The sequence below is a fragment of the Podarcis filfolensis genome (genome assembly GCF_964270895.1).
Source record: "Podarcis filfolensis genome assembly, chromosome: 3".
Taxonomy (NCBI): domain Eukaryota; kingdom Metazoa; phylum Chordata; class Lepidosauria; order Squamata; family Lacertidae; genus Podarcis; species Podarcis filfolensis.
In genome coordinates, this window is record NC_139606.1 from 83,206,999 (window position 1) to 83,221,433 (window position 14,435).

The window sequence follows — 14,435 nt, forward strand, 5'->3', positions numbered from 1 at the left end:
GACGGGCGTTTCCGCTTTGTGAAACTACACGAACCAGCATGCAATGGTTCACCTTTCGCTACTCTCTGAGCGTTTATGGAAGCTGCGCTGAAGGAGCAAATATCGGCGCCCTCGTGAGAAATGGAATCTCTTCTAGTTATTGAGGATTGCTGAAGCATAATGAAAATAGTATAGAGTGGCGGCCAACAATAGCTATTGCAAATTACCAATTTCAGCCCCGAAAAGTGGTAATTTTGCAGTAGCTATTACCACTTTTGCAAACTGAGGAATAAAAGTATGACACAGGGTCTTCTCAGGAGCACAAAAAGTAGATGAGCAGGTTAAACTGTTCCAGGACTGTACCACTTCAGGTTGCAGGTGTGATAATCAGGAAAGAGAGGAAGACCTTGCCCACTGACCTCCCTAGCGCAGTGCTGCTGACATTGCAATGTGTCCACTCAGAAATAAGCCACGCTGCCTTCTAGCAGTCTTATTCCCAGGTAAACAAGCATAGGATTCCAGCCTGCCTAAGCCTTCCATTTATAGCCAGCCAATCTGTAGGATGGTGAAAGAAGAGACGGCAAGGCCCGTTTCCATCCACTGTAGTTTATTTTTCTTTTGCTAGTCACACATCTTATGAAAACAGGGTTGCAATAGAGATCAAGGTTAAGGAGAACAGATAGCCATTTAAAGCAAAAAAATTTTTTTCTTCCAGTAGCACCTTAAAGACCAACTAAGTTAGTTCTTGGTATGAGCTTTCGTGTGCATGCACACTTCTTCAGATACACACGGCTACCTATCTGTAGATAGCCATTTCTTTAACATGCAAAGAGGGAACCTGTGACTTTTCAGATGTTGGACTACCCAGCCAGCTAAGGCAAAGGTCAGGGATGATGGGAGTCCCAACAACCAGTCTTTGCTCCATGTTAGATTCTATGTGTGAATCCCACCCCCAAATTAATTCAACCTACCTCAAAGGGTTGTTGTGAGGATAGGTGAAGAACCATGTACACCACCATGAACTCCTTGGAGCAAAGTCAGGCTATAACTGTAAAATATATCTGCCTTTCATAGTCCAGTAGCAATTTTAGTGCTTTATTTCTTAGCACTATTACTCCCTGCCCCCACCATTGATGACCACTTTCTCTCATTCTACCAGTTTCGCCCATCTTCCTCCTGTCATGGTTTATAAAGTGAGAACTGTCAAATGATAATTGTTTTATGTGAGTTTTTCTAAATAACATAGGCAGAGGTGTATGAATACTTCGTTTTGTTTATGGCAAGAAAACAGTCTCTGCAAGGAAAAATGGGGTTTGCCCAGCAGTGCTTCTTAGTGGATCAAAGGGTTGATCCCAGGTAAGAAAGCAGCTACAGCAGAAACGAGGCAACCAAAAGCTCTCAATGCTACTGTCAAGGGTGTTCTTTAGGAAAGGGCAAATCCTATCTAGTTGGGCCCTGAGAGACTGGCTGAAAAGGTGCTTCATGGTTTATGTTTGAAAAGGAACCAGTAAGTTCACAAATGTTCTAAGATAAACTGTAAAATGCCACTTTGAGCTCAAACAAAATACGCTACAAATAATTTACATGCTTGAGACACATCTTGGGTGAAAAGATATAGTGGGCAAAGAAGAATTTATAGCCCTGGCCTGCTCCAAAGGCTTTATGCAAAATACAAACTGTTGGGGTGGCAGTGCAGCAAATTTTCTGGACAATACAGTAAATCTACCACATTCACACCAGAAAGACTTAAACAACCAAGTGATCTAGATATAATTTGACATTGAACCAGAAGACCTCAGGTTTATATGGCTGCAGTTGGCCATCCCAAAATGCAGAATGATGCCACTTGCAGAGGTACTGCCTTGCCATATTTTCAGATTTAGATTGTGGAAGATAACTTTTTCCAAGATCTGTTAAATTGGCTAGCAGAATCAGAACCTCTTCTTTGGCAAGATGTCATTCTGGAGCAATCAAAGTGCTGGTGAGAGGCTGTTGGAAGGCGACTCTCCCAGCTCTCCAAGAAGCCTCTTTTGAGTGACCCTCCTGAATAGGAAAAAGAATCACCAAAAAAATAGACATCCTGCTCACAGGAGGTGCTTCTGCCTGCTTTTTAAACATCCACAACTTTCCACGAACCATTCTTCACCCATTCAGGAGCGTTTCCCAACCCTCAGAATGTTTTTTGAGGAACTTGGAAAACTGCTGGGATCAAGAGAAGTTGGGGAAGTCATAATCTAAGAAAAAAGCCCTGTTGGCTCAGACCAAAGGCCCATGTAATCTAGCATTTTGTGGGCAAGCTTATACCTGCATGAATATCCCACTTTTAGCTGCATTCATTTCCTGAAACATAATTGTGTTGTAGGAGATTCATGATATACTGCCCCCCTACCCTGGCTGGATCACACCAAATGCCTATCCAGCATTCTGTTTAGTAGCCAGCCTATGGGAAGCCCACAAGCAAGGAATGAGCACAACAGCATGCACCCTTCTCTCCTACTCATGCTTCCCAGCGATTCATTTTCAGAAGCATCAGACTAGATACAATGGCAGTGAATTCCATTGTTAAACTAAATGCTGTTTGAAGTACTTCCTTTTGTCTGTCCTGAAGCTCTCACCATTCAACTTTAATGGTTGATCCCAGAGTCTAGTATTATGGGAAACCTATCCACGTTTTCTCCAGCACCATGCATGACATGCTTCGGCAGCCCCATGCTTCCCTGGATCCAAGCATCATTTTTAAAACAACTGCTAGACAGGCTGCATGAAATAGTGACTGGAAGCACTGTATCCATCAGGTCCTGGTTTAACATTTGGATTTTTAATCAGTTTTCACATTGAGATAAGGAATAAGACACTTGCTGCTTTGCACTGAAATAAGGTTAATTATGTAGTTCAGGGCTGGGGGGGGATTGCTCTCCAGAAGTTGCTGAACTACCACTCCCATAATCTCTTATACAAACATTGGCCATGTTGGCCAGGACTGATGTAAGTTGGAGTCCAACATTTGGGGCTGCAGGTACCCCACACTGATGTAGTTACTAAAATAATGTCATAGTGCAAAAAGAAAACCCAGACACCAGAGTAATTTTACAATAAGCATTTTAATGTATTTGTTTAAAATACAGTGATTTGACACATTTCACTGATGATACCAGAAATTTTATAGTAACAGGTAACTACGAATAATTAACCTTCGTTTTTGTTATCTACCTCTTTTTCTTTTACATTATGAAGCTCACCTGAAATATTCCACTCCAGTATACCTTCAGGATAGGAAGAACTGGGCAGGAAAACTCCCCCCAGCCAAGAAAAAAAAAAGGAACACAGTTCATGCAAATAAATACCAACCTTGTTATTGTTAGATCTGTTCAAATATTCTCAGGAAGTATCAGAATTGCTCAAATAAACTAGAAATAAAGGGTGGTCATCAAGAGTGAACACTTTACATATTTATCAAATCATTGCTTTTTGCCCTGTCATTACCCTTGTTTTATTTTGTCTGTGCTAGAGGCTCCTGCTGTGCAACCCTCCCCAAGGCTTCTCTAGAATGGAATGCCAAGGTCTCTTGCAAAAGTACTGGCTGGTCACAACATAAAAATTACTCTGCTCCCGAGGCCTGAAATGTATACAGGATTGCCCTGTTGCCATACTTTTAAAAACAGCATCTTGGAAGTTACTTAAAATACTTTCCCCCCACCCCCCATTCTAATATTGCCAGGTATTTTGGCAACTAGTCTTATTTCTGTTCCACTAACCTATGTTCAGCTGCTGACTTTTCAACTACCGGTAAATGTTAAAAAAGATTCAGAGGACTTCCTCCCAGTGTTAAAGGTAAAAACTTGAGAATTAGCATTGTGCTTTGTTCGTTCCGATGGTGTTGGATTTTTTTTGTGCTGGAGTGGAGGGAAAAGATAACTTTAATGCATGGAAACTGCCAGTAGCTTCTCCAGGTATATTATTTTTTAAAAGTTGGAGTGAGGGTGGAGATGCAAAATCCCTATCCATATAACAATGCAAGCCCCGTGCCAAACTTTTAAAAATTGTAAATGTCAGACACCAGCAGGAGGAAGAATGTGTTGTTCTTTAAGTGCTCTCAAGAGACACTAATCAGGGGGTAGTCAATGCAGGGCCCTCCAAATGTTGTTTACAGCTACCATCACTCCTAAGTACAGGCCATGCTGGCTGAGAGCTACAGTTCAAAACACCTGGAAAGCACTACATTGGACCTCCATGCAGTAACCAACAGGCTCCCCTGCAATTAGGGCAGTGAGGGAGGGGAAGGCACACTAATTCAGCAGCTAACGGGCAAGATCCCAGGAACGATTCAACAAGTTGCGAAACGTCATCAGGATCTGACCAAATCACTATGACTGCATATGCACCATACATTTAAAGCACACACCTGAAGAATCGTAAGAACAGTAGTTTGAGAAGAGTGCTGGGAATTGTAGCTCCATGAGGTGCAAACTACAGTTCCAAGGGTGGGAGGGTGGGTGTGCTCGAAATGGTTTGTGTACACAAGTCTAAATCACTCTAATGTGATAAACAACCCCATGTCTAGGAAGACTTAGAATGATATCCAACGTTAGTCATACTCAAGACTCACTGGAAAAAATGAATTAACATAGCTTGTTTGCACTTTAACTACCTGTACTTTTTAATCTAAGGACTCAGCTATACAGATGCAAATAAAACACAATGTGTTTTAAGTGCAATATACAATGTTACACTAGATAGCGATAGTGAGCCTTATGCTAAATTCAACATATTTAAAAAATAAATAAATTAAAAAAGCATTTTCAGAACGACTTTTATATTTGTGTAGATTCCACCTAAGTGCCCTGAAATGCATCCATACCAATATTTATTTGCCCCCAAGTATTTAAAATTTAATTCTCAAATCTAAGCAAATGCTTGGTGTTAGTAAAGTGGCCGATGAGCACTTAAATCAAATGTAGCAACACACTAATACACATGTATTATGCAATCACATTCTATGAGAATCCTCTTATTCAGATTAGAATAAGAAATGTGCCAGAGAACAATACCCACAATATTCAAGAGGCTACTTATATCCCTCAGTGCAACTATGCCATTGTCTCCCCAACTAACAGGAAGAATCCCATATCCGTAACAAAAAAGACAACACTGTAGATGCATGCATATGTTAATTACCTGAAACAATTCATTCTGAAAATCTAGAACTTAATTCCGCTTGCATAAACTTTAAACATTAACCTTCACTGAAGTTGCAGAAAACCACCTCAATGATCTTTGTTTACTACGGTAGCTGGTGACCACAGATATATTTTCTAGTGCTTACAAGAAAATTAAATTGTATTTGACAAGAGAAGTCAACATGTGTCACACCTGTACACAACCAGCTGTCCTGTATACTACACCATTTCTACCCCTATTTCTAGGACCAGAAAAAAGCTTTTCCTGAAACTTCCAGCATTTGGCTTCATTGGATGGTCAAAATTATAGAATTATAGAGTTATTCTTCCTACCATACATGATTTTCTACATCCTTATCATCACTTCTTGGCTTTTTGGGTAAGATCAAGTGTACTCACCTCTTTTCTAAAATAAAGAGCCTGAATGTTGTTAACCTTTCCTTATGCACTTGTTGTTCCAGTCCCTTGATCCAATTTGGTTGCCTTTTTCTGAACCTTTTCCAACTTGAGGTGACCAAAACTGCACACAGTATTTCAAGTGTGGTCTCACCAGATATGTGTAACATTATATTGACAGTTTTAAAGATCCTGAACGTGGACATCACTTTTGCCATTTGGTTCACGCTTATCCTCTATGTGTCTCATTCCTGGCCAATCACTGAAAATTCAGGTCCCACTAGCATATATATAGTACTTAAAAGTATGATCTCTCTGCACCTTACTTTGAATTGCATTTGCCATCTTACTGCCCATTCACCCGGTTTGGAGATCCTTTTGGAACTGCCTGCAATTCTTTTTAGCCACATTGAACAATTTGCTATCAGCAGCAAACTTGGCTACCTCTCTGATCAACCCAAACTCTAGATCATTAATGAATACATTAAGAAGTACAGGTCCCATACTGATCCTTTGGAGTCCTCCATTGGGAGAACTGTCCATTTATTCTTACTCTGTGCTTCTTGCTACATAACCAATTCCTGATCCATAAGAGGACCTCTCATTTCATGTCTGTTACGCTTACTCAGGAGTCTTTGGTGAGTTACTTTATCAAAAGCTTTTTAGAAGTTTTAAGTACACAGTATCAACCGGGTCACCTCAACCAATATGCTTGTTGACACTCTCAGAGAACTCGAGAATGTTGAGACAGGACTTACCCTTGCAGAAGTCATGCTGGTTTCGTTTCAACAACTCTTGTACTTTTATATACCTCACAATTCTATCTTTAATAATGCTTTCCACCAATTTTCCTGGAACAGATGTTAAGCTAACTGACCTGTTATTTCCCACATCCCTCCCACCGCCAAAAAAAAAAAAAAAAAGTTGGCTACTTTATAATCCTCAGAGTGTGTCTGATCTTAGGAACTATTTTTTTTAAAAAAGACCAGCAATTTCACATTTGAAATCTTTTAAGAAATGCCAGGTGGGTGCCACCCAGACCCTGTGATTAGTTAATTTTTGTTAATAAGGGCAATCCCTTGTCATCACAATTTGTTTCCGTTTCACCACATTGTCAATTCATGTGCATAGGCAAACTCTTACTATCTTGCTATTCAGTATCGTTTTCTACTGTAATGCAATTTTCACATTGAACTGTCTGAACTAAAAGAACTTCTCTCAACATGAACTAACATCAATTAAGTTACCCGTTACATTTTTAAACTATAATTCTATCAGTAAAATGAAGGCATTTAGAATTTTAAAAAAAAAAGTTTTCCCCCTTTCCTTTTGGAGCATTCTTATACATGAAGTAGGAGTTTCAATCCAAGTTTGTGAGGGGAAAAGCATAGTCATGGTAGGTAATATGGATAAGAAAATAACAAGAGATTGTGGTGTAATGCAGGGATGGCCAATGTGGTACACCTTCCAGATACTGTTGGACTAAAACTCCCATCAGCCCCAGAAAGCATGGCTTTTGGCCAGGGATTATGGGAACTGTAACCCAACATCTGGAAGACACTGGATAACACCAGTGTGGAAGAGATACCTCCTCAGCTCTGAAGCTCATTGGGTAGCCTTAATCTAGTCACCATTTCTTAGCTCAATATACCTCATAGAACTGTTGATTATTATAAAATGGACAGAAGAGAGAGCCTGTAACTCCTTGAAGGAAGGATAAAATTGGAAGAAATATCAGATGAAACCAGTGTTTATTGGATTTCACTGGAATAAGTTATGGCAGAAAATGTTTACTAAACTTACTTCTTTGATCAAAACCACGAATCCACAGATGTGTGCAGCTGCAACAGCAGTGTGACCTCTACTGCACCTGTTGATATTCCAAGCAAAGTAAGAAGCATGTCTTTGCTGCCCCACCACCTGAAATCCTGTTCATATATACTATCAAGCAGAGCACAGAACGGTAGCAGCAGAGTTGGCTTCCGAGTTGTCAGTAACCTATGGATACAGACAAGCAAAGCAACCACAATCCCACCTCTTTCTTTATGCTATCTTGCTTCTGATATTGGTAATGGTGGTTGCTAGCAGCAATTCCTACTTTTGTACCTGTGTAATGTTCTGGGTCAGCACAGAAGTGTTAGTGCAACAGTGTAGGCTGAACAACTGACAGCACAAGTTAATTGTATCTCCACCATAAATACTTATTTACTTAATTCAACTGCATTTTTAATTAGCATAAACCCTTTTTTGTTTTTTAACAGTTCACTCATATCCCACTTTACAAACACTAACTTTATTTGTGGACCCTGGGCCTGGATCTTTTAAAACATAATGGGGGGAAAAACCAAAAGTTTTCAAAGCATTTTTACCATACTGTTTTCTTTTAAAATTGAAAGAGCGTAAGTTACACACCATGTTTAACCTGCTGAATATTTAAAGTTTTCTCATAATGCTGCATAATTCATGGCTTGATTTAATTTCCAGTGTGGTGAAAATGGGAAAATAACTGAAGAACCAGTTGTCTGAATGTTCACAAAAAACAACTTGTAGAACCACTTATTTAAAGAACAAAGGGGAAAATGGCAGTATCTTTGATATATTGGGTTTATTTTAGATTTACAGATAAACCTTTTATATAGATCCATGCAAACGTTTACTTCATATCTTGACAAGCTGAATAAGTGAAAAACCTTCACAAAACAGTATTTTGCGGCTCAGGGGTTCATTCAGGCATGTAATGTCTGGGTATGTGAAGTGAATCCAATCCTGAGAGCAAAGTTGAGATCTTCTATTTCTTCTGAGCTGGGCAGCTGCTAAACAATTCAACACAAACAGTTACTGCATTACAATACAATGAAATGAAATGTGATTTCAAATCATGTAAGTGACCTCAATATGCAGAGTCCAGTTGTTGGGCCACAGCCTTACCAAATAGTTTCCGTCTCCAAAAGTGAGTTGGTGGATTTTTCTTCTTTGCTCAGCGAGATGATATCCACACACACAGTAACATGGCATTACAGTCTGGGTTACAGATGCAATTCAACAACGTAATTACAAGTCAAAAATGCAGAACAATCTTTATGCATTTTACATTTTGTGCAACAAAACATGCATAACATTTCAAATAAACTTTCTGCTCAAATGTTTCAGCAAGAGCCTTCTTTTTTCTTCAAGTTCTGAACAGGTGTTCTTGCGCTTGTCACTGTTGCACTTGGAATGTTACTTACAAAAGCTGTGTAAATCAGAAACCATTAAAATAGTCAAAGAAAAATGCAAAAAACCCACAAAACCCATATATGCCCCTACAGCAATAAACCCTCCAAAGGCCCACATACACACTGGCTGCATTCCCACAAAATGCCAAACTATTGTTTAAGCATTACAAGGAAAATCTGCAGCAAGCCTTGAGCTCACTTGCTACCACCCTTTTCCTCCAGTACAGTCATGACATTTGGAAACTTTCACTTCCATTTTAGACCAACTGTAGCTTAGCTTGTCTTGCTGTCCATATCCAGAGAAAATGCAGCTAGTCCTATGGTTGGTGGAAACAAGCCAACTTCATATCATAGTTTATGAAGCTTAAGATTAACCACAGTTTGTGTTTCAGACATAATGTGAAACTGTGATTAATGCAACGTTCAATTTCCTCACAGTCACACCAGGAGAGGTAAAATGAAGTGTGCAAACTAAAGGTTCACTGTTATGCATTCTGATAATGCTAAATCATGGTTCTGTATTATATGTGAAGGTCAGTTATAGATGAGTAATTGCATTTTAACTGCAAGAAATAGAAATGAAATGTTCTAAGTTCAACAAAAAAATGTTTATACAATCCAATATGTACAATGGCGTGTATTTTTCAGGGCAAATGAAGTTCAGGCTTTAGCAAATATCTACTTCAAAATATCTAACATATCAAACTCAAACAGAATATTTACAAAATCTACACAACAGCTACTCAAACATCAGGATCAATATTATCTGAACTTACCAGGTACTCTGCAGAGCTTTCAGTTACTTCTGAAGTCAACTTACTGTTAATCTCATATCTACTATCATTATTTTCCACTTCATCTGTCTTGTTTAACTCCCTTCCAGATGCCTGCATCTCATTCTTGACAATGTACAATTCGTTGTCACCTGAGCCCCCCACTTCTACAGATGTTTTCTGTAGATCTAGAAGGAAGGATTCCTTGCACTCAGTTGCTTGGCATTGTACATTTTTTTCGTTGCTACTCAATGGTGGCATATCAGAAGTGCTGTCTCTGCTAACATCTGATTGCAATACCATGGAAATTGGAGGCATGTCCTGCATTTCGATGAGTGACATGCTTGGTCCATCAGTGCTACCATTTGATGCAGGAGACACTATGTCTGGGACAATTACATCAGAAACCAAGGAGCAAAATTTATCCTCTTCCTCACCAGATGCTAACTCAACAAAAGCAATCATTTCTGGTTCAATTGCAGGTTGCTCAATGCCCATTTCTCTAGTTTTGTTGGACCCTAAAGAAATGGATGAAACGGTTTCTAACTTTGGACTCCCTACAATATCCTCATTCAGAATTTCAGATGGTAGGATGCCCAGATGTTCACGTTCTACCTCAATATCTCCCAGACTAAAATTAATGGTTTCTATTTCCAGGCTTGGTTTCAATCTAGGAGAATCATTAGGCTTTATTTCTCCAGACTTTGGAGAAGGGGCTGTAGAATGATCAAAGTTAAGTTCTGAATAAGTGCTATTCAAGTCCAAGTCACCAGCTGCTGAGGTATCCAAGATCCCAGTGTTCATGTCTGTGAATGTAAGGGCTACCTCTCCAAGATGCTCAACACTAATTTCTGTTGGAAGAGCACCTAGTGGTTCTTGAACCATCTCTGGCTGAACACTGGAAAAGTGAGTGCTATATGTTTCTACAGAACCTCTCTCTGCATTGTCATTTAAACTGAGATCAGATTCAGAAGGCCCACACCCATTATTTTTTATAAACATTAATTCTGCACTGGAACGAAGTTCATCATTTGCAGAAGACATACTGCCCAAAGTTTCAGCTCCCTTAGCTTGGGAATCCTTGGTTTCACAGCTTAATGGATGTTGACTAATTTCTTCATGTTTCCCTAGTGTACTGCTTATCATTGTTACGTTAACAAGGCACTCATTTGACATCTCTTCTGATACTGGAACACCAACTACATTACAATTTTCATCATCGTTTGGCTGAGAACTAGTCAACAATTTTTGTTCATTATTTATACAGGAATTATTAAATTCATCTGTATTTAAAGGCGTCAATCCAGGATCTATGTTCTGGACCTCTGAAGTCTGCGGACTTTCATCACTGACTGCTGATTCAAGCCTATCAAGGCCCACATTGCCCCATTTTAGATCCAATAATGGTTCTTTATTGGAACTCTGATCTATCATTGCTATTTGAGGATTTTCCTTATTCACTTTTGAAGATGAGGCTGGCTCCCATGCCAGTGGACTCTGAACATGCACCTCTGAAACCCACATAGAAATTGTTGATTCAGAGCTGTCATCAAGTTGCTTATCTTCTGTTATAGTATGGCCTTCTCCCTTAGGGGTATCAATTTGTGTTTCAAATAACCGAGACTCATGCTCCTGACTAACAACAAACTGATGTCCTGCAAATTCTGTATGTTCTCCTCCTACATCTCTCTCACCTAAACTTGTCAAATATGTTTTCATCTCCAAACTTTTACTGATCTTGTTTAATTTGGATTTATCCATTTTCTGCTGGTCTTGTAACTCGTCGCTGATGTCTGTGCCACTTGCCACACCAACATCTTCAGCAGTAAAGTCAGTCTCATTTTCTGCCATTTGCATTATTAACTCTTTCTTACCAGAAAATTTAAACTCTGCCATCTCATGCCCCAGAGGTTTATTGCTAACATCTTTTAGAAGAGCCTCTTGGTCTTCTGACAATTGCAGTGCTAATTCTTTATCATCAGGAGATTTATACTCTGCTGTCCTGCACTCCAATGAATTCTGGCAAAATTCTTCCAAAGAAGTATTGCTTTCTGGCAACTGCATGGCTAATCCTGCTGTCTTAAATTCAGATCGTTTCTTGCTAACATTGTGCTCTTTTAAAAGAGCAACATGGTCTTCTGACATATGTAAGCCTAATTCCTTATCATCTGGAAATTTAAAGTCTGTTGTCTCAAGGTCTGCAGGTTTGTTGCTAAAATCATCCAAAGGAAAAACACTGCTTTCTGACAACTCCACTGTTAGTTCTTTATCATCAGGAGATTTAACGTCTGTTGTCTTAAGGCCTGTGGGCTTGTTGGTAAGATCATCCAAAGGAGGAACACTGCTCTCTGGCAACTGCATAGCAAATTCTGCTGTCTCCAGTTCCAATGACTTCTTGTTATCATGTTCCTGTGACAACTGCATTGCTGATTCTTTATCATCAAGAGATTTAAACACTGCTTCCTCACACACAGATGGATTCTTGTGAAGTTCTTCCAAAGGAGAAGCATTGCTTTCTGGCAACTGCATGGCTAATTCTGCAGTCTCCAGCTCTGATGGCTTCTTGCTAACATCTTCTAAGAGATCAACATGGTTTTCTGACAATTTCATTTCCAATTCTTTATCATCATCAGATTTAAAATCTGTTGTCACAAGATCAGCGGGTTTGTTGCTAAAGTCATCCAAAGAAGGAACATTGCTTTCTGGCAACTGCAGCACAAATTCTTCTGTCCCCAGCTCCGATGGCTTCTTAGTACCAGGTTTCAGGGACAACTGCATTGTTAATTCATCATCATCAGGAGATTTAACCTCTGCTGCCTCACATACTGAGGAATTCTTGTAGAGTTCTTCCAAAGGAGAAGCATTGCTTTCTGGCAACTGCATAGCTAACTCTATTGTTTCAAGTTCAGGTGCTTTCTTGCTAACATCTTCTAAAAGAGCAACACGATCTACTGACAACTGCACTGCTAATTCTTTATCATCATCAGATTTAAAATCTGTTGTCTCAGGGGCATTTACTGAAAAATCATTGGATTCATATTTTAATATTGACTGTGCATCTGAAAGAGAGATTTTCTTTGATTCCCTCTCAACACCAGTTTTAAAGTTTTCTTCATAGGCTGCCAAAAGTTTCTCAACTTCAGCATCATCTGTTTCTGGGGTCTTGTCATTTAAAGGGATTTTGCTAACATCTGAGGTACTGTGTATGTTTTGTAGAGTTTCTTGTGTGACAGGCTTGCTGCTTGATTTGGGATCTGCCAGCTGGTCTGTTTTTTTCTGTCTCTCAACAGGATTTGATTTAATTTTATCTGAAGTTGCAGAGTTCACAGACTTGCTATCAGCTGGACTCCTCCCACTGCGGTTGTAGAAAATATCATATAGATCTTTGGCATTACCTGCTGCCAGGCAAGAATTCTTTTTCTCCAGTTTTTTAACATGGTCTCTGAAAATAGTTGGTGGTGGCAAAGGATGGGGACACATGGGCACTGCCAGTATGTTTTTATCATCCTCAGACACACCAGGAGCCATGTCATCTGCAAGGATGGTTGCTTGTTTTGGTGGCACTGCGGGTGGAGGTGGGAATAACATTGCTGGTGGTACTGGCAGTGCTACTGACAGTGGTGGCCCTGCTGGGAGTGGAAGTAGAGGACGACGCCGATTAGGTCTCTCAAAAATACCCAATCTTGTAATTTGCTCCTTTATCACAGCAGCAAGTTCCCGTGCCTTTGCTTGTGCTTTTGCCACAACATTAGCTTGCTCCTGTGCCTTTGCTGCTTGTTCTTGTGCTATTGCTGTGGTCGCCTTTGCATGTTCCGCAGCTTTTGCATGTTCTACAGCCCGGGACACAGCTTCATCATCAGGTTCCTCTGTTTGTTCTGGTACCGTTGCATTCTCCTGTGAACCCTTTAAAACTACTACTTCTCCCCCAAATGCTTTCGAAATAATATCAGGAGGTAGAACAAGTTCTGGATTACCCTCTTTTACAACAGGAAGTGGCTTGGTGCTAGCACCAGAGGATTTTATGGATAAGAAAGTATTCAAAGGTGCAGGCTTGCTTACTGTTGCTGTTGCTGACTTTCTGAGAACCATCATGGGGGCTGGTAAATTGGGCCTGATTTTTGCTTGTGATGATGTTGAAACAACTGGTGTCCAGGGACTAGTGTGTGGGATAACAGTTTTCCCAGACAATTTAATTGCAATTGGCTTTGAATTTGGTTTTCCAGATTGTGACTTGCTTTCTTTATCTTTACTTTCCTCAAAGCTCTCCTCCTTAGGGGCAGTTACATCTTTGCCTTGATTTTTTTCATCTCTCTCAGTCTTCCTCCAGCTGAACTTTCCAAAAGATGTCATTCTTGACTCCTTTGGTGGTTCCTCTTTTTTCCCTTCCTTCTTTTCAACCTCTTTGTCATCTTTTTTCAATTTAAGCTTAATCCCACATTTCTGGCCATTAGAAACTCCTTTCCTTTTATTAGACTCATTTTCATTATCCCCATCTCCTAGTTCTTTGGAATTCTTTGGTTCCTCTTTACTTTTTCGTTCCTCTTTCCTTGCCACTTTCACTGCTTTTTCGTCTCTCTCTTCTTTTTGCTTTTCACACAGCTTCCGTTTCAACCGGCGTTCTGTTTCTTGAATCACAGACAATCCTGCCTGACGGTCAATGTTCCTTCTCTCTTCATAGAGTGGATTTTCATCCACATATTTCTGTGAAGACAAGGAAAAGTTTCAGCGCTGTTACTTAATGTGAAATTTCAGTAGTGGTACAGGTTTGTCTTCCTCAATATTTTATTTTCCTCATCACCACCCCACTACTAATTGTACTTGCTGAGAAATGCAAGAGGGAAGAGATAGAGTGGTTTTCCTAGACAATTATTATTCAGAATATCTACATTAGCAAA

At 39.8% G+C, this 14,435-nt stretch overlaps 1 protein-coding gene and 1 long non-coding RNA gene across 7 annotated transcripts in view; one reads left to right on the plus strand and one right to left on the minus strand.

Moving 5' to 3' along the window:
- On the plus strand, positions 1–13,070 carry LOC310758308. The gene is made up of 2 exons (XR_014545696.1): positions 1–479; positions 3,214–13,070. It is a non-coding gene; the product is annotated as an uncharacterized lncRNA (long non-coding RNA).
- LOC310758238 (zinc finger protein 318-like) overlaps positions 8,143–14,435 on the minus strand; it is a 23,664-nt gene continuing 17,371 nt past the window's right edge. For 3 of the 6 annotated variants that reach the window (XM_083604162.1, XM_083604163.1, XM_083604165.1), the window contains exon 10: positions 8,143–14,241. In XM_083604162.1, coding sequence (XP_083460288.1) covers positions 9,511–14,241 — 4,731 coding nt within the window. In that variant the 3' untranslated portion in view covers positions 8,143–9,510. The remainder of the gene's footprint in view (positions 14,242–14,435) is intronic. The other 3 variants (XR_014545659.1, XR_014545660.1, XM_083604164.1) reach the window with 3 other exon arrangements.